General features: G+C 46.3%; 2 protein-coding genes across 3 annotated transcripts; one reads left to right on the forward strand and one right to left on the reverse strand.

The window, feature by feature from the left end:
• Window positions 1–3: 3 nt before the first annotated feature.
• Window positions 4–16,409, reverse strand: hyou1 (hypoxia up-regulated 1). Of its 2 annotated transcripts, none has more exons than XM_088939343.1 (25): window positions 15,577–16,409; window positions 13,349–13,424; window positions 12,617–12,710; window positions 11,913–11,991; window positions 11,100–11,254; window positions 10,701–10,777; window positions 10,244–10,425; window positions 9,335–9,450; window positions 8,689–8,875; window positions 7,992–8,126; window positions 7,802–7,884; window positions 7,150–7,282; window positions 6,851–7,038; window positions 6,399–6,537; window positions 6,179–6,236; window positions 5,787–5,863; window positions 5,426–5,602; window positions 4,935–5,134; window positions 4,540–4,627; window positions 3,952–4,208; window positions 3,604–3,688; window positions 3,050–3,323; window positions 2,769–2,900; window positions 2,424–2,495; window positions 4–1,327 (listed from the first exon to the last, which is right to left on the reverse strand). In XM_088939343.1, the coding sequence occupies exons 1-24, from the start codon at window positions 15,577–15,579 to the stop codon at window positions 2,446–2,448; spliced, it is 3,045 nt and encodes a 1,014-aa protein (XP_088795469.1). In that variant the 5' UTR covers window positions 15,580–16,409; the 3' UTR covers window positions 4–1,327; window positions 2,424–2,445. The 2 variants fall into 2 exon arrangements, with proteins under 2 accessions (XP_088795469.1, XP_088795470.1); XM_088939344.1 differs by having other exon boundaries at window positions 15,416–15,642.
• Window positions 16,410–16,929: 520 nt separating this feature from the next.
• On the forward strand, window positions 16,930–27,705 carry vps11 (VPS11 core subunit of CORVET and HOPS complexes). The gene is made up of 16 exons (XM_088939345.1): window positions 16,930–17,101; window positions 18,081–18,229; window positions 18,830–18,965; window positions 19,349–19,512; window positions 19,700–19,947; window positions 20,062–20,263; window positions 20,421–20,572; window positions 21,068–21,254; window positions 21,754–21,897; window positions 22,537–22,722; window positions 23,202–23,363; window positions 24,274–24,407; window positions 24,546–24,748; window positions 25,323–25,494; window positions 25,728–25,950; window positions 26,566–27,705. The coding sequence occupies exons 1-16, from the start codon at window positions 16,960–16,962 to the stop codon at window positions 26,737–26,739; spliced, it is 2,778 nt and encodes a 925-aa protein (XP_088795471.1). The 5' UTR covers window positions 16,930–16,959; the 3' UTR covers window positions 26,740–27,705.

The raw sequence follows: 27,705 nt of genomic DNA on the forward strand, positions 1-27,705 counted from the left end.
AAAAACATTAAAAAATCTTTATTAACATTTTAGAAAAAAACATTTAACCCTTCAGTCAAAATATGATGATATCCCTTTCTAACCCATTCAGTTCCCAAACAATATTTGCTGAAGTATACGGACGTGTTCTCCAAAATACAGGACAGAGCATTTTCCTTTTTATGAGTTGTTTGCAATGGGAAATAAAGCTGCAGTCTTATGAAGTCCAGTGCAAAGTCTATTATTCGGGGGTGGAAAGTCTTTTGAGTTCAAAGACAATACCACAGTCAGACAAATCCTAAATGGATGCAGAAAGTGTTTGATCATTAGAAGAATACCTTTGATAGTACTGGTAAACACAAAAAAACAAAATCATTACAATTTATTTTGTTATAACTATTTTCCTGATACAGAGGAGAAAAACAGAGGGACTGCTCTACACGCATGTATCACATTGGAGGAGGCCCTTTCTGAATTCAACAAAGAAAGCCATAAAGCAATCTAATTTCGACCGCAGGCCCACTTTTGTCACCCATTTTCAACAGACTGAAAACAGTATTTAAAAAAAAGTTTAATCCTAATTACTTTTATGACATTGTAGAATGAATGCATTAAATGTTTAGCTTCCAGCTAGGTCATTTCAAACAGTATTTTGCAATACAGGCGGTATTGAAGAAAGAAAAACGTGTCTGGGATCGACACCACAAGCACGGGAAAAGAAGTCTGTGAAACACAAATCGACATATTCCAGCATTTACAGTATCTCCAAAAACATTTTAAAACTAGAACACAAAAGATTCCTAGTTTAAAATCTGTATGACAATAAAACCCATGTACTGTGGTATGAATTTGGAAGAAAAGCAAATTCTTCAAACAAAACAAATAAAGTCATCCCTCTGTTATTTAAGGCTTCTAAGTAGATCAGTGATGCAGAAAACATTTTGACTTAAGTCAATAACTCACCTTGACCGTACACAACACCAGGCTTTCCCAGTCCTGATTCTAGGCACCCACACCTTTATGTCAATGAATTTAACCAAGAAGATACTGTTCAGAGTTATTAAACTGAGCGCTTAGAAGCACCAACCAGCAGACGCTTGAGTTCCCAGGACCAGGAGTGAGGGCTCTTGTATTATACCAGTTTCTTAAAATACCAACAATGTATGTACAGCCACTATGTTTCATACGCTTCTGCACTGCTGGGAGGTGCTCTTTAAACATCATACAGCACTCGGACTCAGGTTTCTCAGTGGGATTGTTAACGCAGGGGAGAAATCTTCTAGGGACTCCACAAGATGATAATTTTACAACAATCCTGCCCTTGTAATTCTGAGCCTGCCCAGCTTCACTAAAAAAAAAGAAGAAATTTCTGTAAGCTGGGATCCTAAAGGTACAATATCGTATCACGAGTTAAAGAAAGTGAGTGCTCAAAGACATGCAACACTGATGAGGTTGTACATTACTCCTACACATCAAAGGAGGAAAAAAAAAACCGTAGAACATCGGCCACTAAATTCAGAATGTGACTGATAAAACAGCATCCGATTCTGAATCGGACCATTAAAACTCCTCATTGCCACCAAATAAAACAAAAAAAACAAAAGATGCTAGCAACTCTTCCAGTTTCCTCTGACATGAACAGAGGGATCCTCCCCTCGTTGGTAGCAAGCACATGTGGTATCAAGCCTCCCTGGGTCAAGAGATCGGACCCTATTCTACCACTGGGAATATTCCTAAGGATTTATTTAAAAATAAACCGAACAACAAAAAGATGAGAAAGGAAGTCGAGTCCTACAAGGATCTATGATGTAGATATCGGGTGTTGTCAATTCCAGAGGCCTAGATTAAATAGCTCCCGACACTCCTTCAGATCATGACTCCAAATTCAAGCCTCAGCCACAAAAAAAAACAACAAGGTCTCCAAAAATTCCCGACAAAATGACCACGTTTGAATGAGCTCCAGATCAAACTCAGCTTTCCTCAGGTAATTCCTCCCAATGAGCACCACACTCAGAACTGAAACTGAACCTGAAATGAGTTCTAATCCTAACCATACTGACACCTGCTGTACTGGTTTGCAAGCATTCCCAATTCTGCTTTCCTGCACACACCTTATTCAGAATATAGCTACAACCAAAAATGGAAGACTGAGTGACTGAGCAAAGCCAGTTTCAGAATCCATTTCTGTGTGCTTGAAATTTTTTACATGTTACTTTTGCTGATCAAACTGATTTTTGGGTGGGTGGGGGTGGGGGGCAAGCAGCAGATTTCACAGTCATGGTAAAAATAGGATTTGTCCATATGAAAGAGGGGACAAAACAAACAAAATGTACACCTATAGTTTTCTTGATGATGATCCACTGATGCAATCCGGTTTAAATTAATAGAAAAAAAACTAAAACAATAAAACATTACAAAAATTAATGTCAATAAATACACTGAACTGTTTTTCAGGAATTCCAGATGTTATAATTCGTCTTCTATGTGGTTTTCCAGTTTACTGCTTTCTGTTGGTTCTGTAAATACAAAAATGAAATGTTTTAATGTTTAATGTATCTGTACTCCTCTAGGTTAGTCAAAAGTTCACTTTGCTCACCCTGTTTATTACATATGCATCTTAAAATTGCAGATTTTCAATTGAGTATGTTGAAATCAATTGGAAATGACAAAACTAGTAATTTGAGATGTCTGCAGTTCAACAAAATAAGATTGTCTGATATGACATCTTTTCAATATTTAAGCAGTTTCCACATTGATCAGTTTTGTAAGAATACGAGCTTGAGATGTACCTGGTTTCCCTTCTAGCTCTGGGGTTTCTGAAGGCTCTTGCTGGCTGTTGGTCTCGCTCTCCTTCCCAGAATTCTCATCAGTGGGCGGCTCTTCTGCAGGTTTCACCTCCTCTGTGGGCTCGACTGTGGGAACTAAAATAAAATAATAATACACAAGAGATAAAATCAGCTAGACTTTGCGTGTCTTGAGATAAAGACTTTGTCCAATAATTTGTAAAACCAAAAATAGCTTACAAACGTACAGGATGTCATCACATACAAGAGTCAAGAGACAGACTTGCCTTCCATTTTCTCAGAGGAGGGCTCTTCCTTAGGAGGGATAACTTTCTCAGAATCTGCAGCAGTGCTGTTTGTTTTTTCGGCCTCGGAGCTGGTGGCGTTCTTGTCCTTGGGTTTGGGCTTGGGCTTGGGCTTGGCGAACTTGGCCTTGTTGAGCAGGTACTTCACTTCGCGGTCCAGCAGAGCCAGTTTGGCCTCGATATCCTTGGACAGCAGGACGGGCTTCTCAGTTGGAGACTTCTGCTCTTGCTCTGCCACGGTCTCGTTCTTCCAGTTCTGGAAAGGTAGAGGGAGACGTGGTAATAGTTATCTTCTCAATGCATTAGAAAACTGAAACCTTAAGGCAAATTACATGTTTATATTTTTTATTTTTTTCTAAAAGAGCTTAGTGTGAATGTTGTTGTTTGAATTAGGTAAAGGTCCTGAAATTTCATTTGTGAATAGTTATCCATAAATAAAACCTGCATATAAAATTTATTCAGAGCTTTGAAACCACAACAGCTCTATAGACAAGACTTTCTACAATGCCCTGTTCCATTTTGTTTAGTTTAGTTACCGTTGTCTCATTGATGACTTTCTCCAGAGTGTTCAGTTCCACCTCTGTGAAGATCTGGTCATCTTCAGGAATGAGTCTGGCGCTCCTAGACAACAGAATATGGGTACAAGTGTGAAGATAGCTCACATTTTCTTTTTTTTTTTTTATGGAGGATGTTATTTATATCAGCTATCGAACAGATTGTGATCGGCATTGGTGGATAGGTGTTTTCACATTCTAAGGTTAAGTTAATACTTTAACTTCAATTTAAAACTGAAAATAAGACCCTGCACTAGCATCAGTCCCACTCACTTCTAAAGCTTTCTGCGATTAATCAAAAGGCTCCCCTCTCCTGGTGCACAGACTCACTTGAGGAAAAAGCTGGAATGGTTGAGCATGCTGTCGAGAGCAGCTAGCCGGTCCGGCCACTTCCTGCGCTCATCCACCCTGAAGAACATGGCCTTGCAGAGCTTCTTCAGCTCCGCCAGCTTCTCCTGGAGCTCCTTGGTGCCGGCAGTGTAGCCCTCCTCGTCCATCCAGCTGGAGGCTTCTCCCAGCTTCCCCATGATCTGCTCCTTCTCCTCTTCCGTCACCACGGCCTGATACTCCTCCTGGTACAGCTTGTCCTGCAGGGCAGCACAGAGCCAATGGTAGCGCCCGGTTTGGGGACTTCTAGTGTGACCTCCTGAACAAGGATACTTGGAGCTATGAAGTGATCTGCCTCATACATTTAACAGACCATCTTTAAGAGATGATTAATTCAGAAGGAACAGGAGCTCTTCTTTTGTATTTCATGTAGGGTATTCAAATTTCTTCAAAGCACCATCTCTTTCCCCCCAGTAGGTTTTGAAGGTCCATTACTACGTAATGGAATTCATCAACCAGTATACTCATATCCACATCAATAAGACGATCCGGACATTGACAATGAGCCTCAGCACATGGGCCGTTTCGTACCTGCGTCTCAAAAATGAAGGCTTCCAGGCTGTTCAGGGCCTTCTCCCTCTCTTGTTTCTCCAGATCCCGATCGGTCAGGTCCTGAAGCCTGAGGAAAAGAAACCAACTTTAAATTACAAGTTCTGCACATGGCGTCTTGTGTTGTCTGGGGATGACAGTAACAAAAGCAGATGCTGTCCTGTGATGAAACAGGTACATTTTTTAAACATCCTATTTCTAAACTCCGCATATAAAACAACCACATCCAACCGTTTGGTCTGGACTTGGCCATCAAGCCATCAGTTATAGACATGTCTCCTAAGGTTTACCTAAGCAGTCCATCTGTCTACATTTCATAGTTATTTATGAACCAGGTGTCGGTTATCAATATTTCGGGTTCTCATCGGCTTGCTTACTTCTTTTTGGAGGAGGCAATCTGATCTTGGCTGGGGTTCAAGATGTCGTTGATCTGCAGCTCCACTCCAATGTCCTCTGAAATCTTGGACTTCTTCTGGGATTTGACTTTTTTTTCCTCCTCCTTGTCCTCGGTTTTCCCTCCATCTTCCTCTGGCTTTTTATCTTCTGCTTTCCCAACATTCTCTCCTTCCGTTTTGGCCTGCCACAGGAAGAGAACATTTTATCAACTAAAAACTGAACTGGTGGTAGGCGTATGATTTTTTTGGTGTGGAAACAAATGTATTGCTAAATGGGTGACAGAATCAGATTAGCACATCCAAAAGGTGCACACCCAACCTTTAGAACTGTATTTGATAAAACATTACATATTTTCATTTAATTGATTTCTGCAAAGATATGACAAATAGAAATGTCATCTTTATTTTCTGTAATCTATGAGCATTATAAGGTTTTGAAACTGAATCTTGCTACGCAGGAAACGTCTAATTACCTGGGAATCCGTTTTCTCCTCAGACGTCTCGCCCTCGGCCTTCTCCTTGTTCTCAGCCTGGGGCTCTCCTTCAACCTTCTCCCCAGTCTCCTGCTTCTCCTCTTGGGGACCATTTTCTCCTTTCTGCTCCGGCTCCTCTTCCTCTTTCCCAGCCTCCGCAGTACTTTCATCCTCATCCTTATGCCATTTAAAATAAAAAAGAAACGTGTGAACCAGGGGGAAAAAAAAACAACCATTCAAATTCTGAGCTGTTGCAGGGAAAGCACCCCCAATATCCATTCTTAATCTACGTGTGGCAGTCACCTTCCAGCTCTGTTGTTCTGTGAAGCCACACTGCAAAGAACACAAACGCTGTCTTTACCTGGACAGGCTCGGATACATTTGCCTTGGGTTCAGAGCTCCCTCCTCCAAACAGGCTGGAGATTGTGTTTCCGAGTTCTTAAAAGATGTTATCGACAAAGGAAACAAAGATCATTGTAAGCGTCAAGTCAAAACCAGCTGACAGCGCACCATGACAAGCTCAGACAATCTGGAATTTGCACAAAAGATATTTTCCTTTTTAACCGATGAAAAAAAATGATGCTTCACAATGTGCTTGCAGTTCAGATTATGCACAAAAGTTAGCACCATTCTAAGACTTTCTAGATCCAACCAGGCCGTAGGTTAAAAAAAAAGTATGCACACAACAAGCAATGTACTTATTTAAGAGATCACGTAGCACGTATTATTTTCCCAGCTCACTGGTGTACTCACTTGTAAGAGTTGATTCTTCCTCTCTCTCCTCCACCATGGTCTCGAACACCGATTCCACCTGCAAGAACAGATCCAAACCTCTCTTCATTCATTCCTGCACTCGTTCACAAATCCCTCTTTGCAAACCTCGAATGCAAATGGCTTCCTTTTCAAATTTAAGAAGCTCAGTCACACTCTCCCAGACCAGTTGCAAAAGCAGAGGGCGGGAGGGTTTACTCACCCTGTCTAGTGTCAGAACGCCACTCTCGTCCATGTTGAAATGCGCCTTGATGCCCTTCGACTCGGCCTCTGCGTGCTTCTTGAAACTGCTGCCCACTCCCGTGAGCGCGACTGTGGTCAGATTGAGGGAGCCAAACACTCTGAACAGGGAGGAAGGTTTAAAGAAAGGAACACTAAGTACCGCAGACACGACGACCTGCTTGGCTGTTTCACCTCCACGTGTCTGAACCTTATCTCATGTAGGAGGCAAGGAAAGCTCAAGGCTTCAAGTACGAATACAGGATTTTCCAGCTTGTTCTAGACGAAGGACCTCTTTTCAAGAGCCCCTCTCCATAAGGACCTGTGTGCCATGCATTGTTGATAAGGGGAGGGCTTGGCGATTCTCGATGCAAGGCAGGACCGAACGGGAGTGGCCGGGACGGCACAGCTGTGCTGGCAGCAGTGAGGACACACCTGAGGTCCTCAGGACTGAGGAAGCTGAGGTCGCCATAGTTGACGTAGAAGACGAAGTCATCAGAGTAGCGGTTGAAGGTGATGACCTTGCGCTGGGGGTAGGGGGCCATCCTCTGGAACAGGACACGCTTGTTGTGCTTTAGGCTCTTCACCCCGTCCTCCTCCTCCATCTCACGGGTGAACTCCACCTGGCCAGAAGGACAGGAAACAGCGGTAAGAGACGGGAAGGACCTCCACCAACCCAGGCTTTTGGAATCAACCCCGGGCAAAGGTTGAAGGTCATTCGTCCTCTCGGTCACCTGGATGGGGTAGAGAGCGGCGTCGCGGACCAGGAACGGCTTGACCTTGAAGGCCTTGCTGAGGGCGGCGGCCTGGTACACCGCGCCCATGGCTGCCGCCTCGTCTGCGTTGATGTTCTTCCCCAGTTCCTCCCTGCAACGGGACAGTTCACAACCTCAGGGAGAAGGGGAGGGCACGGGGCGCATTATTTTTGCCTGTTAATCTCTTCTTCAGCTTGGGTTGAAAAAAAAAACCTATCGGTATAAAGGTGGAGGCTAAATTGGGCAAACGTTAAGCGTTAAGCAGAGCTGCTCGACAGTTTCATGTTGAGGCAATAAAACAATATTGCAATTAAGATCTGTCTTGGCTGTTTTCATTAACAAAGCGGGGCAGCTTGAAAGCTTAAAGCAATGCCACCTAATCCACTCAAAACTGACATACAAAAGAAAAAAAAATTACGGAAGCCCATATGATAAGGTATGAAGTCTGTGGATTGACTTCATATTGGAACAAGAACAAGCCAGCCTGAGTGCCAGAGTTGCAGGAGTGAAAACCTGCTGTTTGTTTCTGCGGACCTCCTTGCCAGACACCGCCTGACCCCTGAAACCCAATCCTGCACTCACACCGCAGGCCACGGCGAACAGTGGTACAGGAACCACACCCGTCACTCACTTGCCCACTGCGTTCAGCAGCACCTCCTGGACCTTGGGCACTCGAGTGGCCCCCCCTACCAGGATCACCTGCTCGATCTCATCCTGGAGAGACGGAGAGAAAGCGCAGCACATCAGGACACGTCAGCCGGAAGGAGAGGCACTTCTCTGTGAGACGGCGACTACGGCACCGGCGGGGGCAGTGAAGTCACCATGGACATCTCCGCGGCGCTCAGGGCCTGCTGCACGGGGCCCGGCACTCGTGCAAACAGGTCGGCGCACATCTCTTCGAACTCCGCGCGCGTCACCCGCGCCTTGAAATCGATGTCATCGAGCAGCCCCTCAACCTGCGGAGGACACGGTCATTCCGGGATGGAAGAGAAAGGAGAGCTTGAGTACTCGAGCACTAAGAAGTCCTATTACACACAGCACGTATGTGCTGGTGCTCCTTGACTTAACAGAACAATGATTTTCAGGTGGATGTTTAAATTGGATTTTGCAAACTTTATGGCTGCTTAGTAATCCAAAATGCTCTTTACACTTTATTTCCAAAGCTGTGGAGCATTACAATGTGCATGTTAAAATTATTAAAAAGCATACCTCTCTCGCACAGAGATTAGGTTTAAGTGCTTCAAGGCAGATTTCATTTTATATTGAATCCACACGCTGTTATAAACAGCTCATTTAATTGCACACGTGCTGGCGAGACTGAGAAAGCAATTAGCATGTGTCCAAGCTGGCTTCAACGACGCAACTAACTTCAAAGGTGAGTGCTACAAGATTGGATCTTGCAAGTCGCAACAACCAAACTGACAGATTGTGCTGAAAAACGTCCCTCATCTGGCTGGTCCCTCACCCACCGTCCATTAACCCACACCCCTCCTCGCCCACTGTCAGCCCATCTGTTACCTGGGAGATGTGGTCGGCGTTGGCGCTCAGCACGGTCTTCAGGCGCTGGGCCTCCTTCAGCAGCTTGGCCATGGCTCTCTGGTTCTCCCGCACGTCCTTCTTGGTCTTCTTCTGCTCGTTGAACAGCTTGGCCAGGTGGTCGCGCAAGCGGAGCTCCATCTCGAACCCCCCCAGCGTGCGGTCAAACCTGGGCCAGGTGACAGAGGGAGAGAGGCTGGAACGCTCGTGGCAGTGTGGGACCGGGTTCGAGTTACACATTTCTGGGCATGAAGCGGTGTAGCCATGGATTCAGGTTCATCCTCATCTAACCTTTGAAGCTTTTCATCCATGTTCTAGCAGGACCCATAATTCTATCATTTACTGAGAGTTGTTCTCTAATTCTTTTGTATATTCAAAAGATTTTCTCAAGGTCTGAAACTTTCAGAAAAGCAAAGCGTTACTTTAATGTACATTGGGACCTCTGCTGCTACACTACGTGAGGCAGAATATTCAAGATTCATTCAAACACGTTAAGAACTCATTTAATATTCAGAGGAATGTTAAAACAGCACCTTCGATCAAGGGGAGGCAAATCCAGTGTCATACAGGGAGAGTACTCGGGCGCTGGTCAGATTTACGCCAGCCTGGGAGAGAGACCTCCACTTACCCCACCCCCCGGACTTGGAGCTGGGGCTGAACACCGGTGTCCTTGGTCTTCACGGTCTGGTATGTGACAATGGTGGCCACGGTGCTGCCTGAGCCCATGTCGAAAAACATCACGTTCTGCGGGAGCACACAAGTTACGGCTTATTTCAGCAGGGGCACTTCCGGCATGAGGCGGCGGCCATTTTGGGACAGCACTGAAGAACATGCATACACGCAGTGTGCCTGCCCCACAGCATCCCAAACTCCAGCGGCGTGACAGAGTTTCATAGCCCGCGTACAGCTATAGTCACCCTAAGTTGTTGTTGTGGATGGAAGTTTATGAGTGACCAGTGCCTATGTATCGGAACTACAGAAGAAACATCCACACACGACCCTGTGGCTTTTCCTCATTGTTATCTGTGCCTTGCAGTTATTTCTGAAATGTCACATACAACAGGAGTTTGTCTAAAATGCTTCAAAGCCAGGTCAGAGGAACGACCCCAGGCCAGAATCAGGTTTCTACCATCTTCAATTCAATAACAGGTAACAAAAAACGTCAGGTGGGCAGCTGCGTCAGCATGCGTGGGCTGCAAAGGAACAAGTAAAGGTTTATTCCAGGCTGAAAAGAGGTTGTGGAGGCTGTGGAGCCTTCTTCGGGTGTACTACTTGTATTTGGCAATTTTAAGACATTTTGAAGTCTTCCTTTTACTCACAAATGTAGTGCTTATACTCTCCCATAATATACAGTATATGTATAATATATATACACACACACACACACCTGTGCACATAGAATCACAGATAGGTCTCCACCCTTCAACCTTTTTACATTGCCTAGACAACATCGCTGGCGCTCTTACTTTACAATGAAATAAAACAGCTCAGCATGGTGCCGTTGTTGTCTGAATTGAAGAAAGACATTAAAGGGCACCTGAGCCGTGCTGTTGATGTCCTTCCTTCTAAAGACCCCGTAGTTCAAGGCCACTGCCGTGTTATCGTTGATAAGCTGAAGGACCTTCAGGTCAGCCATCTGTGCGGCCTGCAGGACTGCCCTGCGCTCTGCCTGATTGAAAAAGGCCGGAACGGTGATCACGACATCTTTGATTGCCTGCTCTGTGGAGAAGGGAACACCTCCATATTACTAAAAGGAACATCAGTAGTGAATCAATTGACAAGACAATAGAAGATTATGACTCAATTAATGAAGCCCCATGTTATTTTATCTAAAATGAAAGAGCCAAGTTTGTGATTCTTGGGCGCATATCAGTAATTCATGGTTTTAAAGGTTAACTTCTGAAATGATAAAAAGACAATTAGCATGCCTGTGCAGCAGTACTAACTGCAGTAAACCTCAGAAACTGGAGATGCTCCATTGTTTAAGAGCTCACCTGCAAAATCCTGAGCCAGGCTGCGTGAGTAGTTCAACACCATACCCAGGATCTCTTCGGGAGAGTACTTCAGCTCCCTGTAACGACCAGAGAGAGAGGGAACTATTACAACAACAAAGCATTTTAGATTAGAAGTTGGTTGGAAAAACTTTCAGGCAAAAAGATTCCATTTGAACTAGAAGAAAAAAAGTCATCTTCTCTCCTCTCTAAAAGAAAAGTGATAGGTACATTTACTTACGACAGAGAAAAAGTTTTTTCTAAACATGGATGTTTTTATGCTTAAAACATGGTCATTCAGAATACAACCGCTGGACAACTCCTATTCGTTATGCTTCAGTATTCTGAATATGCTACGTGGGACAGGGGATGTGGACAGTGAAAATGAAAGACGAGACTCACTCCGTGTTTTGGAAAAGCACCGTTCCCCGGCTCTTGTCCTCCTCCAGCTGGTGCTCGGGGAAGCGTTTCCGATACAGCGCCACCTGGGGGTTATCGAGCCTCTTTCCCAACAGGTCTTGGAGATACCGGTAGACCTGCCTGGGGTTCTTCACGGACTGGGGAAGGAGAGGACAGGGGCGAGAGTAAGCGACAGCCGCAGACACAGATCTCGATTTCCACAGCAGCTGCGTTCCTGAAAAATGCTACTTAAAGCCCACGTGAAAAACTGAGAAAGTATGTAAACAGGTGGGATGCATCTCGAGTTCACTCACAGCTGCAGGGTTGCGATTACAAGTCCCTAAATACTACATATACCTGTTCACTTAAGATGTCCATACAGTTGTGCTACAAGACTCTTTTAAGCTAAATGTTTGTGAAAGATTAATCAATTTCAAGTAAAATGTGACAGGAAGAGTGAGGTTAAAAGTGGGAAGTGAACACCCATAGATGAATCCTAACTGCTCAGCTTTTAAAACGGCAGTCATACGGAGTATTACAAATAGGTTTTCAGCTGATTGTTAATAGCACACTGTTTAATTGATTCATTCAGTGAACAAAAGTGATTATGATTTTTTAAAATCATTTTTTTCCAAAAAAATATTTTGGAATTTTGAAGATAACAGACTGACAGAGGCTCACTTTATGTGTAGCAACATATCATCAGATTGATCATCACTTCTCTCTTTAGGGTCTTTCAGAGAGAGGCATCACTGTCTGAAGCAAGAGAAGCAAGGGGTATTTCAGACTGCCGGTGAGACAACACATCGTCCTTACCACTCCCAGTGCCCCATCCCCAAACACACGCTCGTTCTCCTTCAAGCAGACAGCCACTGGAGTTTTCCTCCTGGACTCCCTGTGCCACACAAAGCAGGCATCAGAGCAAGTCAACAACTTCCATCTAACCCAAAGCAGAAAAAATGCAAACAAAGAACTGTTTTTGCACAGTCTAATCGAACTCCTTTTCCCTCGTGATTTTTTTTATACATATTTTTACAGAAAAAAAGCCAGGGCAGATTCAGATGTGAGCTGTGGCATGTTTTCCTGGGAAGCCCTACCTACCTCAGAGGGAATTCAGTTCTGTGCTGGGCAGAACCTGCAAGTGAGGTACCTAAACACCACCCCGAAATATGGAGATCTACAGATAATGTCCATTCACGTCAGAGTGCGAGTTACAGAAGAACAACTAAATGACATCTACAAGTTGGTCTATTCCACTATTCCATCGTGCGTTATGTATTCAGATTAGATAAACTGAAAATAATTATCATCCTCAAATGAATGACTTGTATGAAATGTTTGACTTCAAATGAGTCAATGGTCTAATTATAATGCCAAGGGTATAAAGGGGATAACCCAGCCTTAATTTACGAACACGGCACCAGCTGAATAATTTACATTCCTGTCACGAGCAGGGCAGATCAACTCTTTGTTTTACATACCTTTGTAAATCTAAGTTTAGAACTGAAAGAACATCTTACTTGTTCAGAACAATCTCCATTGGCACACCAGGTTTAACTATTGCTATCTTCATCCACTCACTGCCCAGGTCCACTGACATAACTGCTACAGAATCTGCATTAAAACACAAAATAACAATTTACAGCCACAACATCTTGGTCATTCAACGTCCTCAGCACAAGTGCCTGTAATAGACGAATAAAAGAACACACAGTGACCATATCACTTCCAACATCAAGACTGCTCTAAAGAGATCTACTGAAAGAGTTACTGTTGCATTTGCCAATAAACAGCAGTCATCAGTTCATGTATTAACACTTTTCTTTTCTTTCTCATGTCTTCCGGAACTAATGTCAGTGGTTATACAGGACTTCTCCACACAGGGCAAAAGCCAAACACTAGAAATGTCAATTTCATTTGCATTATTAATTTAGCAGTTAAATATTTAGAAAGTCTGTTAATCTAAGAGAAGGCAGATGGACAGTACCAACAGTGTCCAAAGACCTCCAGAACTAGACTTTGCTGCCCTTAAGCTAAAGCATGGAGAGCAATTCCAGTTCAGAGGGCTGAAAAGTTCTACCTCCTTATTAGCTCCACTAATTTCATTACGAAGTCATCTGCTTCCTCTTTACTCAAGTGGTAACTGAGAGATTTCCAGAATGCCCGCAGGAAGCCAGCTCTCAAAGAGTGCTGTTGCCGGCCTCTGATCTGAGCTCAGGCAGCAACGGTGTAGCGCAGTAACATGTCCATACCGGTGTGAGAGGGCAGGTGTGCCACCAGGAGGCAGGAGAGAGCCCAGAGAGTCAGCTTTCCACCCATGGTCCCCTCCTGAAGGAAAGCAGCCCATTAGCAATGCAACCCTTTAGAAGTGTCACATCCTTTAGAAACTGAAGGTTTGACTCAAAAGAACGTCCCGAAGACCCAAGGCTGATGTCTGCCTATGCTTATGGCAGATGTCTGCTTGGAGTGACGGAGAAATCATAAATTGTTATCAAGCAGATGGTCTCTGACGATACATCACCCGATATCTTCCGTGCGTCATGGGGCTTGCTTATTTATTGGAGGGAGAAAGGTGAAAGAACATGATTAATGAAACAACACACATTTTCCAGCGATTTACTTGTAATTCAAAATGCTGTGGCCAGACGCTGCTGGAAATCCTCCCTCGATATTTGACTCTTCGAGTGTGGCAGAATTTGGTGCAGGAGCAGGCGGACATTCACTTAGGGCTTGTTTTTGTCCAGGGGAACAAAATCATGTGAAAGCAAACTAAATTATTTAGATAAATAAGGCATATTTTCCAAAACAATGCACAGCAATGTACCTTACCTTTAACAGAAGAGCTATAAATTATGAGAGGATAAAAACTACATATTATCAATCTGAGTTGTTTTGGCAACTGTCCTGTTCTTTCAGAAGTGCTTGATACACCGTGCATTCAGCCCTGAATTACAAATCGCAGGAAGAGATGCCTCAAAAAAAAGGAAACGGGCCGATGCCAAATGACTTGTAAGTGCTGTGAGGTTGCCTAATGAATAGCAAACATGCATGAAGGTGTCCTTCAGCTCTCACGGTGTGAAAAAGATTTCAAATTCATTCCGTTCCTCAGCTGCCAAGTCTATTTGAAATGTGTCCTTTCTCATTTGCACATGTCCAATAACATTGGAGATTTGCATGTGTCCACGGTGTTTTATCACAGCACTTTCCACATAGGCCACTGCGCGTTAAAGATCTGTCTGACAGGACAGTAGGGACGTGGGCAGCTGTCTGGGACAGAGGCTTGAGTTCTGGGCTCCTGGCTGTAAACGCTACAGCTGTGCCACTGAACAGAGAGCTTTACACAGTACAAGTGGAACAACATTAGTCACTTTGAACACAACTGTCATCCATTTTAATAACAGTAAGCAGACATTTTACGGACTCATGGGCTGAGGTTTAGAAGCACGGCACTGATGGTCTGTAGAGGAGCAAAAAACCCAGTATATCAGGCATACAAAACAGGGACTTGATTTCAACAAGCAATGCAATTCAAGTCACAGTCTAGCCAAGTAAGTCACAGAACGTATATTTATTATGATTTATTTGAGTTGTTAATACTCCGAAGATCCTGGTTTATAATCAGGTGCTCTGATCTACAACCTACGCTTTAATGACACGTTTCTCTCTATTAAACACTAATGCCAAGTACAGCACTAAGACTAACAACAGGAAGTTCAACATCCTGTTTTACTCGGATGTTGCGTCTCTAAAACGTAATGCGTTTAAATACGATAAAACAGGGTCAGAAACGCACCGCTTATTGTAGCTATCACTGAAGTGAACGGGGCTGATTAATTATTTACGACTGAAATCCTCATCCTATGTGCACCTGCATCAAGACAGTCATTCAAAGCCTACAAACGTGGAAACTTCCAGCCCCCAATTCTGACCTGCGCGTCTGAGCGGAGACCAAATTTATCGACCACATGTTTCAATGGATGCAACGGTTTGGCAGGTTAGGAAGCAGGAACCGGTCTGCCAAAAAGCAGGTCATCTCTAAACAGATTAACGTTGGGGATTGTCTTTACTTGTTTTGATCTCTGCCATGACAGAATGTAAATAAGTTTAACGCGATCGACAGGCGAGTCTTCCACATCTCCCGAAAGCACAAAAGAAGAGACATAGTTGACAGAAACGGACAAAATAAGCAATTTCGAGCGACGAGCCTCCTCGATTGCTTTTCTCGCTAAATGCCGGGCACAGTACGGTCAATGCCTGTGCACTCTCTCACACATATCACAAACCTCACATTCATACAGAGATGACATTGCCCAACTTACCTTGGTAATTTTTAAAAGTGTTTGCTTGTAACTCAGCTAGAACGATGCAGCTTCAACGGAAGAACTAAAACCCTCCTATAACGACTACGATTTCAGTGCATGAAGCCTCTCTCTCTCTGTTCGTCACTGGCTTCTTATTGCCCTGTGCAGATTACACTCACCATATCCCCTCTATATTATATTTCTGGATTTTTTCCCTTTGCATTCGCCGGTTGATTTCTCAGCTCAAGGCCCAGGACGCGGCGTGATCTCATTGGGTCTCCCGGCCCGCTGTTCCGCAAGCCATTTCGTCACAACTGACATCACGGGCCCCGCCCCCTCAACCCCGACGGGCAGCTTCTGATTGGTCCACGTCCCAGGCCTCCCACCACGAGGATCGCCACAGCGTGCGTTTGGCGTGTTCTGATTGCTCCACGTCCAGAATGGATGGGCGGGGCTATGTGGCCTCGAAGTCGAGTGCAGATCTGTGACGTCAACAGGGTGCGACGCCTTTGTAGTACTTTGCAACTGCCTGAGACTTGTGGCCTCAGCTATGGGGGGAAAAACGATCGCCTCGTCATACTGAAAAATAATCATTCATAGGTGAAGTGGATGCCAGAGCAAAGTCACTCATCCATCAACTCCCATAACGTCAATTGGACTGAGAACATGTAACCCCCCTCCCCCGGGTGAGACGGTGCCCTATCGCAGGGTCACCCACATATTTTCGTCCCCAGTTACAGCTGGGTGGAGTGTCTGGGGGAAAGTACCTCTTCGCTTAAGGGTGTAAGAGATGTGTCCGCAGGGGTGACTTAAGCCCATAACCTGTCACTTATGAAATCAGACTCTCTTACTCCACGGCTGTACTATGACTATGCTGTCGCCCCAGTGACTACTGCTCACATTAACACTACAGCGGAACAAGTCATAGGTTTATTCCATGCTGAAAAAAAAGGCACCTGAAGAAGGCTCCACGGCCGAAACGTTGTGTTCTCTTTCTTCTTTTTTTCAGCATGGAATAAACCTATTACTTGTTCCTTTGCAGCCTACGCATGCTGACGCAGCTACCCACCTGAACTATTAACACTACAGCGCCTGCAGCGTCAACCTAATCAAAACTTCAATCCCATACTGCTAGCCCTTACCAAAGATGTTCTGATTTATCTGCACACTAGTGCCTGAAGGTCTTTTTTATCGATCTCGTCAATTTCCTCTGGTCTCGAAAATGGAAACATATAATAAAACAACGAGTTGTAACGCGGCCGAACACTAGAAAGTCTAAACTGCTAAGCCGAGGATGATGCACATCTCCATCCGAAATCAAAGGCGAGCATAATTAAAAAGTCAGGCCGAGTGATCAAATGCCGTTTAAGGACGTCATAAAACAGATGAGCAGTGAAGTGCAACATGACCACTTGGACAAAGAAAACTGTTCCTCCAGCCTAAAGCACGCAAACCGACCAGCCAGCAGGCTAAAACAACACCCGTCACGTGTTCCCCCGGCCTCGGTCACATGACGCGGCTCGGTCACATGACCCCCCCAGCTGCAGAGTGACAGGGGGAAAATGGCAGCGTTCTTGCAGTGGCGAAGATTTGTATTTTTCGACAAAGAAACGGTAAAGGATCCTGCGGACAATGGGAAAAATTTCGCGCTCCCGGTCGGTATCTGTGCCTGCGACTCCGGCCGAGGTCACATCGTGCTGGGAGATATCCTTTACGAGCCTCGGTCTCAAAGGCGATCGTGGGTCGGTCCCGTCCTCCTTTTATTTAGAACGTATTTATTTTTGGGCGCATTGCATAAGAATGAATAGCGCGTTTTACAAACAGTGTTGAATGTGATAAGAGAAAAGTCGTAACCTGTTTTGTGCTGAAACAGGTGTTCCGGCGATATAATGATTTATATCACGCTTATTCTCCCTGCTACCTAGGTGTAAGTGAAGCGTCTTCATCTTCCCTAAAGTACGATGAAGTCAGTAATATTGATTCTGTTCCGCATTGTATTCGTAGCGTAGAAGCAGCGCATTGAAACAAGGAACGAGAAGAGCAGATCCCAGCCTCCAGCCGTGATTAGTGTTCCCGGCGCAGATGTCTTATTAACAAGAGCGGTGCTGAAGTTCGTGCTTTCTCGTCATGTACCGGGCCCACCAACCGAGCCTTCTCACTCCCCGCAGTCTCTTCCAGTGCCGGGAGCAGTCTGATTCCGAAACCCCGACAGCAGAAAGTGACTCACTTGCCAATCCGTACTAAATTGGTTCATATTATTGTCATTCATTGTTATATAGTTGTTTCACCGCATCTAATAAAAAAGAAAATAGAAGTGATTAAAAAAAACGTGACATTGGGATACAGCGCTACTGATACATATTATTTGCATCTTGTATGCAGGGGTTCTGGCTGGTTTCCCCTTCCCAAAATATTACAACAATGCCACAACATATATTAGTAAATATAAGAATCGATGGGGCATAATAACATTTTGGGGTCTCCCTTATTTTTGTATAATACTCTCCCTGCCGATATGAATATACAATAGGGTATTTGACCTGTAAAATGTAACGTAGATAAGGTTTTGATGTTTTTTAAGGAAGCCGTCATTTTCCTGCTATAGCAGTTAGAAAGGAACAACCGCAGTAACGTAGCCACTGTTGATAAGACACGATCATCATCCTTAAGTCATTGTCATCACATCTGGAGGGTCAGATCTGGTTCCTGACGCGCTCCCTGCAGCTGACGTCCTTTCAGGCATACAAACTGCAAGTGACCCACCTGTACCAGCTGAAACAGCACAGCATCCTGGTGTCGGTGGGATTGGACGAGCACGGAATCAACCCACTAGTAAGGACACAGCCACACACGTGTGTTTCTGTGGTCATCTGCTCCACGATGATCTCATGCATTAGTCCTCCGATGCATATTGAGCAGATGCATTCATCTAATGCTTATTGTCACACATGAATTTATTATAAGACAAGGGCAAACAGTAAAAAAGGACTCTTTGTAGCTGTTATTGTGATGGAGCGGTGAGACGTTCCTGTATTTGTATTTGTCTAAAGCATATTCGGACGTGCTAAGATGTGATGAATAGAAATGCACAAAAATCACCTTGTCAGTCTGTGAGGACTGTGCTCAGCTGTGGAAACAATTGCATTAGTTTTGGGGATAGTTAAATTGCCCATTGCCATTCAGTCTTTAAGCTTTTCCCCACTAACAGTGGATTCTGCATTTCTAAAAAGACTGTCTAAATTTCTCAGTATAATAAGAATCATTACTGTTGCTTTTGCCTCAAATGATATAGAAAGGTTTTTGGTTGCAAAATACCGTGATGAAACATGTGACCTTTTCATCTAAAGCTGCTTAAGTTAATCTGCTTCAGTATAGCAGCGCACTAAGAAATTCCAAAACCTTCCCCACGGTTTACAAGTTGCGGTGTTTCAGGTCAAGGTGTGGAACCTGGACAAGCGCGACAGCGGGAACCCTCTCTGCACTCGGATCTTCCCGGCCATCCCAGGGAACAAACCCACGGAGGTGTCCTGCCTCAGCGTGCACGAGAACCTCAACTTCATGGCCATCGGTGCGTCCGGCGCCGTCGCCCTCGCCCTCGCCCTCGCCCTGAGAGCCTCACTCCGTTTCTCCTCCCATCATGCCCACAGGACAACGGTGGACGTTGTGGGCCCTGCCAGATTTAACCTGGAAAAGCAGTCCACGTATAACCAACAAATCTGCTCATTCGATGCATGTGTTTTAGATCTCTACAGTGCATTTTGACTGAGAGGTCAAACTGGGACATTACTTGCCGGACAGCCTTGGTGCATATCAGATTATAGCTTGTAGACTTGAAGCAGCTGTAATTGGTTTTGATGAGAAAATGAAGTCAAGGCACTGTTATTACGGTCACCGAGACGCCAGTTTGTGACTGAATTGTCAAAGCAGGCCTTGATGTCTCCTGTCTTGCAGGCTTCACAGACGGCAGCGTGGTTCTGACCAAGGGCGACATCACCAGAGATCGCCACAGCAAAACCCTCACCCTGCACGAGGGCACCTGCCCCATCACCGGGCTTGCTTTCCGGCAGGCGGGCAAGGTCACGCACCTGTTTGTCGCCACCCTGGAGAAAGTCCAGGTAGCCCGGCCGCGGCCCTTCCGCCTGGGGGAATAGAGTGTGCATGGTGGAGCGTGTCGTACTCGTCGTGCTCGGCTCGCAGTGTTCTGGGACAGGGAAGGAACGGCCCAGCCTGGGCCTTGTCGGGTTGTGTGCAGTGCTCTGACCCGCCCCCCCCCCCCCCCCCTCTGTGTGCGCCCATGGGCAGTGCTACACCCTCTCCGTGAAGGAGTACCCGCACCTGGAGCTGGACACTCACGGCTGTGCCCTGCGCTGCGCCGCGCTGACCGACCCCTCCCAGGACTCCCAGTTCATCGTGGCGGGCGACGAGTGTGTGTACCTCTACCAGCCTGACGAGAGGGGCCCCTGCTTCGCCTTCGAGGGGCACAAGCTGCTGGTGCACTGGCACCGCGGGTATCTGGTGCTGCTCACACGCGACGCCAAGTCGCCGAACAAGTAAGAGCAGCCGCCGCCGGCCTGGGCCCCTGTATACAGCTATCTGACGGCTGGGACACCGGAGGTGTGCGGGTGTCTGTCCCAGGTGTACCCGAGCTCTCTCTACACACGCAGGCCCGAGTTTCCGAGCCGGGAGGCCTCCCCCACAGAGAAGCAGGTCCTGACCGTCTACGACTTGGACAACAAGTTCATTGCGTACAGCGCTGCGTTCAACGACATCGTCGATGTGCTGGCGGAGTGGGGCTCGCTGTACATCCTGACCCAGGACCGCAAGATGTACGTCCTGCAGGAGAAAGACACTCAGACCAAGCTGGAGGTGGGCCCCTTTTCTGACTTCTCTCTCAACTTGCAGCGTATCTATGTATGCTTTCTTCACTTGCTAATCAAAACGCGAGATAAGCCTGCGTGTTTAGTTCAGTATTCATCAGTATCTGGCAGGCCAGTAACTTGCTGCTTTGCTCCTGGATCTTCAGATGCTCTTCAAGAAGAACCTGTTTGTAATGGCCATTAACCTGGCCAAGAGCCACCACTTAGACAGCGACGGGCTGTCCGAGATCTTCCGTCAGTACGGGGACCACCTGTATGTCAAGGGAGACCACGATGGAGCCATTCAGCAGTACATCCGGTAGGGTTTCTGATGGCAGGAAGCAGTCAGTCAGCAGGTAGCACTCAGACTTTTGGAAAGATATCTAGCTGTTACAGTTCCAGGTTATTGAAAGTTGAATGGTATATTCAACTATATATATGGTATATAATGTATATTTCTTATCAGTGGAGTAGGTTTTTTGGAGTGTTTTGTGGCATGTGTGGTTAAAATTGATCTTTTAATTTCAGTTCAGTTCATGAAAATGAAAATGTGGATTGAGTTTGTTGTTCATTCCTGTGTCCAGTCACTGTTTTATAGACTGCTCTGTAGTAGACTTTAACTCAAGATGATCATGATCATTAAGTATTAGTGTGGAATCTGCCAACGTAGAGACAAATCGAAAAGAAAACAGAAATTGCAGCAGCATGCATTTATTTCCTATTTGGATTTTTTTGCAGTATTGCACTGAAGACTTAAAGGTTGAGTGATCTACAGAGTTACTACTGACTCATCTCTCCTTTCCCTCTTTCCCAGCACCATTGGGAAGCTGGAGCCCTCCTATGTGATTCGGAAGTTCTTGGATGCTCAGAGGATCCACAACCTGACAGCATACCTGCAGGCCCTGCACAGGCAGTCCCTGGCAAATGCTGACCACACCACCCTGCTGCTCAACTGCTACACCAAGCTGAAGGACAGCTCCAAACTGGAGGAGTTCATCAAGGTGAGCCCCCTCATAGCGACAGTCTGAGCATTGTGAAACAGGCGCCAGGAAAACCCGACGCAAAATCGACTTCATCATCATGATGCAATCATGTATTAACATAATACTAATTTATAATAATAATAATATCCCTAAGGATATCGGAGAGTCACCTTCCCTCAACTCCTTCAAATCTAGACTCTAAACCTTTTTCTTTAGAAGGTCCTTTACTTAACTGATTCTGTTGTTTGCTCCTGTTGTATTCAGTACCCCCATCCACTGTCTCCTCTCATTGAGTATATCTTATGTATTTGTTTATTGTTGTCGTCATTCTGTAAAGCGCTTTGAGAAGCCACCTTTAAAGGCACAATATAAAATAAAGGTTATTATTATTAAATAATAATAATGCCTGAATGTTGTGCATTGGCATTTCTTTGAGAATTACACAGAAAAGAACGGACCGAGTACTCTAAAGGTGTAATCCCCATGTTGACCAGTGCTTTTTCCTGTGTCGTCTCAGAGCAGCGAGAGTGAGGTGCATTTCGACGTGGAGATCGCCATTAAGGTTCTCCGGCAGGCTGGCTACCACAGCCACGCGGTCTTCCTGGCGGAGAAGCACGCGCACCATGAGTGGTACCTCAAGATCCAGCTTGAAGACCTCAAGGTCAGGGGAGACACAAATCAAAACGGCATGCGTCTTTGTGTAGGCCACGGAGAAGACGCGTTACGCCACTGCTGGCTCACTGCGAACAGGCAGCAGGGATCTTTCCCTGATACTGCAATTTCTGTTCATTGAGAAGATCAGCATATAAGTGAATAAAAGTATTGGTGCGTGTATTGTATTTTCTATAAAAAAAACCCATAAAGACTACAGAATGAGAGGAAGCTTTTCAGCTCGTCTAGCTCATTTGGTTGCTAGTCGGTGATTAATCCAATAATTGATAACTGATCAATCATGTGTAATCATATATAATCGAGCTCCTCCAGCTCTGTGTTGATGAGGATCGTCTTGACAAGACTGTGCGGTGGGCGTGGTTTGTGTATTGTACAGTATTCTAGTGGGCAGCTGCTCCCTGCGCTGGCTGCAAACGAAGTAGTCAAGGTTAACGCCACCCTGTAAATCAGGAAGACGTTTTGGCCGTCGGGCCTTCTTCTGATGTCCAGGCTGAGCCGCCTTCACGCCTGAAGAAGTCAGCAGCCGAAACGTTGCGTTTCTCCTCTCTGCTGCTCAGCGAGGAAACAGCCTTGGCTTGTTGCTCGTGCAGGATTCCGTTGCTCACGGAGGTCTGTGTTCGCGTTGCAGAACTACCAGGAGGCCCTGCGGTACATCGGGCGGCTGCCCTTCGAGCAGGCGGAGAGCAACATGAAGCGCTATGGGAAGACGCTGATGCACCACGTCCCCGAGGAGACCACCCTGCTGCTGAAGGGTCTGTGCACCGACTACCAGCCACGCCGGGACTCCGCCGACAGAGACAGCCTGGGCAGCAAGGTACCAGCCCGTCTGAGAACGAGAACGATAGCCTTCCGTACCCTGGCACAAAGAAGGGGCATCAAGGCACCGAGCCCCTTCCGATCCTGCTCTGTGCTCCTGATCCCCAGGTCTGCAGCGGTGGCTGAGAACAGAATCCCCTTGGCTAGGCTGGAGGCGTGCGCGAAGTCTCATAAACGTGGAGATTAGTTCTGTCACAGATCTGTAATTCATGAAGCGTCTAGTTACCAGTTGCCCTACAGATTGAAACAAGTGACTCGAACTAAAACAGTGGTCTCTCATCCGTAAGTCTGTATTACATTTATCACAGGGCAAGCAAACAAACTCTGAATTCCGTTGTGTTTGATAAGATTAAACAAATTACCCAGCCTCAGTCAGAGACATTCCTCTGTTTCTGTGTTTTGAGTAAAATGAAAGGTTCCAGGCAAATCTTTGGGCGTCAGCTTCAACCCCCGCTCCTCCCCTCCTTGGTTTTGCAGGCAAACTCGGAGGAGTTCATCCCCATCTTTGCCAACAACCCTCACGAGCTGCGGGCCTTCCTGGAGCACATGATCGAAGTGGAGCCACGGTCTCCCCAAGGGGTCTATGACACCCTGCTGGAGCTCCGGCTGCAGGACTGGGCACATGAGCAAGACCCGCAGGTGACCGGCTGGCGTCCACGCGCCGTGCAGAAATCCGTGCGTGCGCACTCAGGCCAGTGCACAGAGCATCCCCACTGCCAACATCAGCGTGCATCAGCAGACACTGGCACGCACAGCCACTCCAGTACCGACGTGCACAGTCACACACATAGCTGTGTGTGTATTCCCTTACTGTAGTGAGCAAACGTTTAGGAGAACGGCGAAAAAAAGACTTGCAAAAATAAAATTCTGAAGGGCGCCCAAATGACTCCGTCAGTGAAGGTGCTACCCAGAGAGCAGCTGGAGCTCTGTGATCTGGTGGATTAATTGGCCACCCCCCTCCGAGACTCCCTGGGTGCTTGCACACGATCAGCACCTCACGGTGAGACTGAGTCACATTTTCGGACAGAACGGAGGAGCCTGTCTGCTCTTCCTCATTGCCCCCTGTGCTTTGAGATGTGCAATTTTAAAGTGTCTGTTGTTTTTTCTTTTCATGTGCAAATGAGTTTAGTTGATTTGGGAATATCTCTGTGCTGCAGAGTGTGCTGGTGAGATTATATTGTGAATGTGTTAGACAGCTCTCAGGAGGCTTGCAGAAATAATACAGGGTAGTTAGAGAGTACCTCTGATGCTCTGTTTATCTAGATGGCTATGTTGCTTATGCATTTCACACATTCCACTATAATCTTAGTTGTAAAATAGAAGCCATTTCTCAAATGACCTAATTGTGTAAAATATTTTGCAGTGATTGAAATTAATCTTGATACCTTGAGTTACAATATCAATTAATAATCATCAGCCCTAATGCAGTATTGAAAATGTAGTCGTCAAACGTGAATTCTGTTTGTTCTTTTTTGATGAATTTGTCCTTTCAGATGTGGTTAATGTGTCTGTAAACACGCTGGCTTTGTCTTTCCTGTGATTGCTGTAGAAGAAGAGTGCCCTGCAGGACGCTGCGCTGTGTTTGTTGAAGAGTGACTACACGGTGTTTGACAAGGCTCTTGTCCTGTGCCAGATGCACAACTTCAAAGAGGGGGTGCTGTATCTGTACGAGAAGGGCAAACTGTGAGTCACGGCACAATATGTCATGCATGGGCACACACGTGCTGGGATGTGGAAGCACGCATGGACACACCGAGAGCATGGGCAATGGCTGTGGGCTCTGTGGTCCCTGTCTGATTTTCTGTCTCGCGTGTTCTGCAGCTACCAGCAGATCATGCATTACCACATGCAGAATGAAGAGTATGCGAAGGTGGTGGAGGCCTGCAAACGCTATGGGGAGCAGGAGGCCTGTCTGTGGGAGCAGGCCCTGGGGTACTTCGCACGCAAAGAGGAGGACTGCAAGACCTACATCAGCCAAGTGCTGCATCACATCGACCGCAATAACCTCATGCCTCCGCTGCTAGGTGAGCCACAATGTCTGACCTACGAGAACAAAACTGGAGAAATCGCTCCTGGAGAGATTGTCTTCTTGTCTCGTAGTTTGTCGTACTCTGGTATTTCAGTTATTTTTCTACACAACCATGGTGCTTCATAGCCTTTAACAGTGAGATAAGTGAGACTAGGGGGCATGTCTTTACCCAAAGGTTTGTGGAAGTATGGAACAAGGCAGGGTGAGATCCTTAGATCATAACTATTAGCTACAAAACGGGACAGGCAGGTCGAATGTCCTTCTCTCGTTTGTAACCATTCTTATGTTCTTATGAACTATTCGCCTTCCTTACCGATGTAACCTTCACAGTTTTTCTCACTCTTAACCTCACGGCCGTCGTGTATCCAGTGTCTGTTAAACCGCTGTCTTCGACCTTCCTGTGAAGAATCTTTTTCAGGTGTAACCAGTTGTGAAACAGTCGTCTGGTACTTGTGGTAGAAGCGACAACAGTGAAAATCCAGTGGCAAACACTGACGAGAAAAGTACGAGAGAGCCTTGCTCTGATGTACGTGATCTTTGAACCGCTGCGGGCTGTGTGTGTCTCGCAGTGGTCCAGACGCTGGCGCACAACTCCTCGGCGACGCTGTCGGTGATCAAGGACTACCTCATCAGCAAGCTGCAGCGGGAGAGCGAGCAGATCGAGGACGACGAGAGGAAGATCCGCCAGTACCGCGAGGACACCGCGCAGCTGCGCACGGAGATCCAGGAGCTGAAGAACAGGTCAGACCCGCCCACGCGCGCACGGCACCCGTTACTGCCCCCCACGGGCAGCGCGTGAAGAAGTCATTCTCACTTGTTCGTATGAGCTGATTAAAAAAAAAAAAACACTTGTTTTCACTTGTGCCCTGTTGATGCAGCTGTGGCTCTGCCCTCGCGCTGCGCTGTCTTTCTCTCTTCCTTTGTCTCGCTCCGGTTTTGACTCGGCCCCTTTCCCTGCCCCCCCTGCTCTGCAGCGCCAAGATATTCCAGAAGACGAAGTGCAGCATGTGCAACAGCCCGCTGGAGCTGCCCAGCGTGCACTTCCTGTGCGGCCACTCCTTCCACCAGCACTGCTTCGAGAGCTACGCCGAGAGCGAGGCCGAGTGCCCCACCTGCACCCCCGACAACCGCAAGGTGATGGACATGCTGCGCGCCCAGGACCAGAAACGGGACCTGCACGAGAACTTCGCCAGACAGGTCAGCCCCCGGCTCGCCCTGGCCTTGCTCCGTTTTTCCCTCCCCTGCCGGAGACCTTTTTTTCTTAGGATCTGTTCCGTGCCTTTCCACTTTGGCCATGTTGAAGCTCACACTCCACCATTTAGCTGTTTCATCGAATCTGCCAAAAACTCGTAAGTAGCAGGCGAACAGCATCACCTTTATAGGTAATTGCCAGTGCTGACGATTACCGTTCTGCTGGATTGTTTGGCCTGATAGAAGGGAATCCCTGACCCTGGCGTTTGTAAAGGGCTGTGAGGACCAGTATACAGGTCCCTTTGAGTGAGAGCTGTTCCGAATGATACCCGGGAGGGGTGTCTAAGCAGGTTTTAGTTTGGCACACCTCCTGCTGCGTTCCAGTTTTTTTTCTCGTTGTGGCTTGGGATTTCCTGTGGGATTTACTGCTTCCGTCCGCAGTGGTGCAGCGAGGGTTTCAGTGTTTCTGCACCGCCGCCCTCCTGTCTATCCCTCTTAACCAAGCTCGCAGATAAGGCATTTCATCGCCGACAACGCTGCGGTATGCTGTACTGTTCGCACATTGACAAGTGAACCTTGACTGATTGATCGCTGTGAGTGACGCTGAGTTTGGATTGACAGCTGCGCTGCTCGAACGACGGCTTCTCGGTGGTGGCGGACTACTTCGGCCGGGGGGTGTTCAACAAGCTGACGCTGATCACGGACCTGCCCGGGGGGAAGCCCGGGGGCGGCGGCGGCGGGCTGGAGGCCGACCTCCAGCGAGACCTGCTCATCCACACCAAGAGGAACGCCTGAGACCCGGCCCAGACCCTGCTGGACACGGAGAGCCGCGGCCAGAGCCACAGCGACCTTCTGCAGAGAGAGCGCAAGGGAAGACGCACCTGACCTGTGTTAGACATGCAGGGGATGGGCAGATTCGGCAATCGGCACTGATGCACTGAGAAGAACTGCACACTCCTGTAGTGGAGACGCTAAGCATCATGTATTTGTACAGCCATCTTAATCTAATGCATTGGGTGTCATGGGCGCTGTGATGAGCTTAATCTAATTATGATGCAGCATGCCTCAAGATTTCTGCTACAGCTGCTGTGACCAAGAAGTGCAAGGTTAAAAAACGAGCACGTGGTGAACAAAGTGGTTTGAGGAATGTACTCACTCAACAACTTAAGCTGGTTGTCAGTAGGTATTTTTTTTTTCTTGTAAAAAGCGCATTCACATATTTCAAAAGCCTTTCTTCTCTTCGTCTTTCGTCTTCAGATTTCTTGAATTTCACCATCAGATAGCAGTGAGTTATTTTTTAACCTTACAAAATGGAACAAAAGTATTTTAAAAAAGCTCACAAACATGACAACAATAACAACACTTTTAACAAACAACTACATTTCGGCTCCTGGCCTTATTAAAGTTTTTATGGATTGATGTTTTCCATAGCAGTGGTTGTACTGATAACGGTTAGTGTGATTAAATGAGCTTTGTTGAGAAGCACTTGGAATCTTTTTCCACCTCCAATGGGAAGTCACAGATGGTTCTTATTTTTCCCAGTTTTGTTGTAGCAGCTCAAAACAGAACATCCTTTTGACCTTTCCCCCTTGTTTAGACAGTGAAGGAAAGATGGCACGCGATAGGTTATAGAGAAATCAATTTCTCTTCGTAAGAAAAGCTTTTTGATTACTGTACTTTGTAATTCTAATATATATGCCAGTATGTAAATGTTAAAAGAACAACTGGAAATAAAGTGTTCTGAAGGGTGTTTCTATAAAA

The sequence above is a fragment of the Atractosteus spatula genome, chromosome 22, assembly GCF_055471065.1.
Source record: "Atractosteus spatula isolate fAtrSpa1 chromosome 22, fAtrSpa1.hap1, whole genome shotgun sequence".
NCBI lineage: Eukaryota > Metazoa > Chordata > Actinopteri > Semionotiformes > Lepisosteidae > Atractosteus > Atractosteus spatula.

Coding starts and splice junctions, on each gene's coding strand:
- hyou1 (XM_088939343.1), bottom strand. Junction 12,711..13,348: donor ACACCTGCCCTCTCACACCG/GTATGGACATGT, acceptor GTTTTAATGCAG/ATTCTGTAGCAGTTATGTCA. Junction 4,628..4,934: donor ATTGCCTCCTCCAAAAAGAA/GTAAGCAAGCCG, acceptor TCTTTTCCTCAG/GCTTCAGGACCTGACCGATC.
- vps11 (XM_088939345.1), top strand. CDS start 16,960: ATGGCAGCGTTCTTGCAGTGGCGAAGATTTGTATTTTTCGACAAAGAA. Junction 20,573..21,067: donor GCCATTCAGCAGTACATCCG/GTAGGGTTTCTG, acceptor CCTCTTTCCCAG/CACCATTGGGAAGCTGGAGC. Junction 23,364..24,273: donor CACATGAGCAAGACCCGCAG/GTGACCGGCTGG, acceptor TGATTGCTGTAG/AAGAAGAGTGCCCTGCAGGA.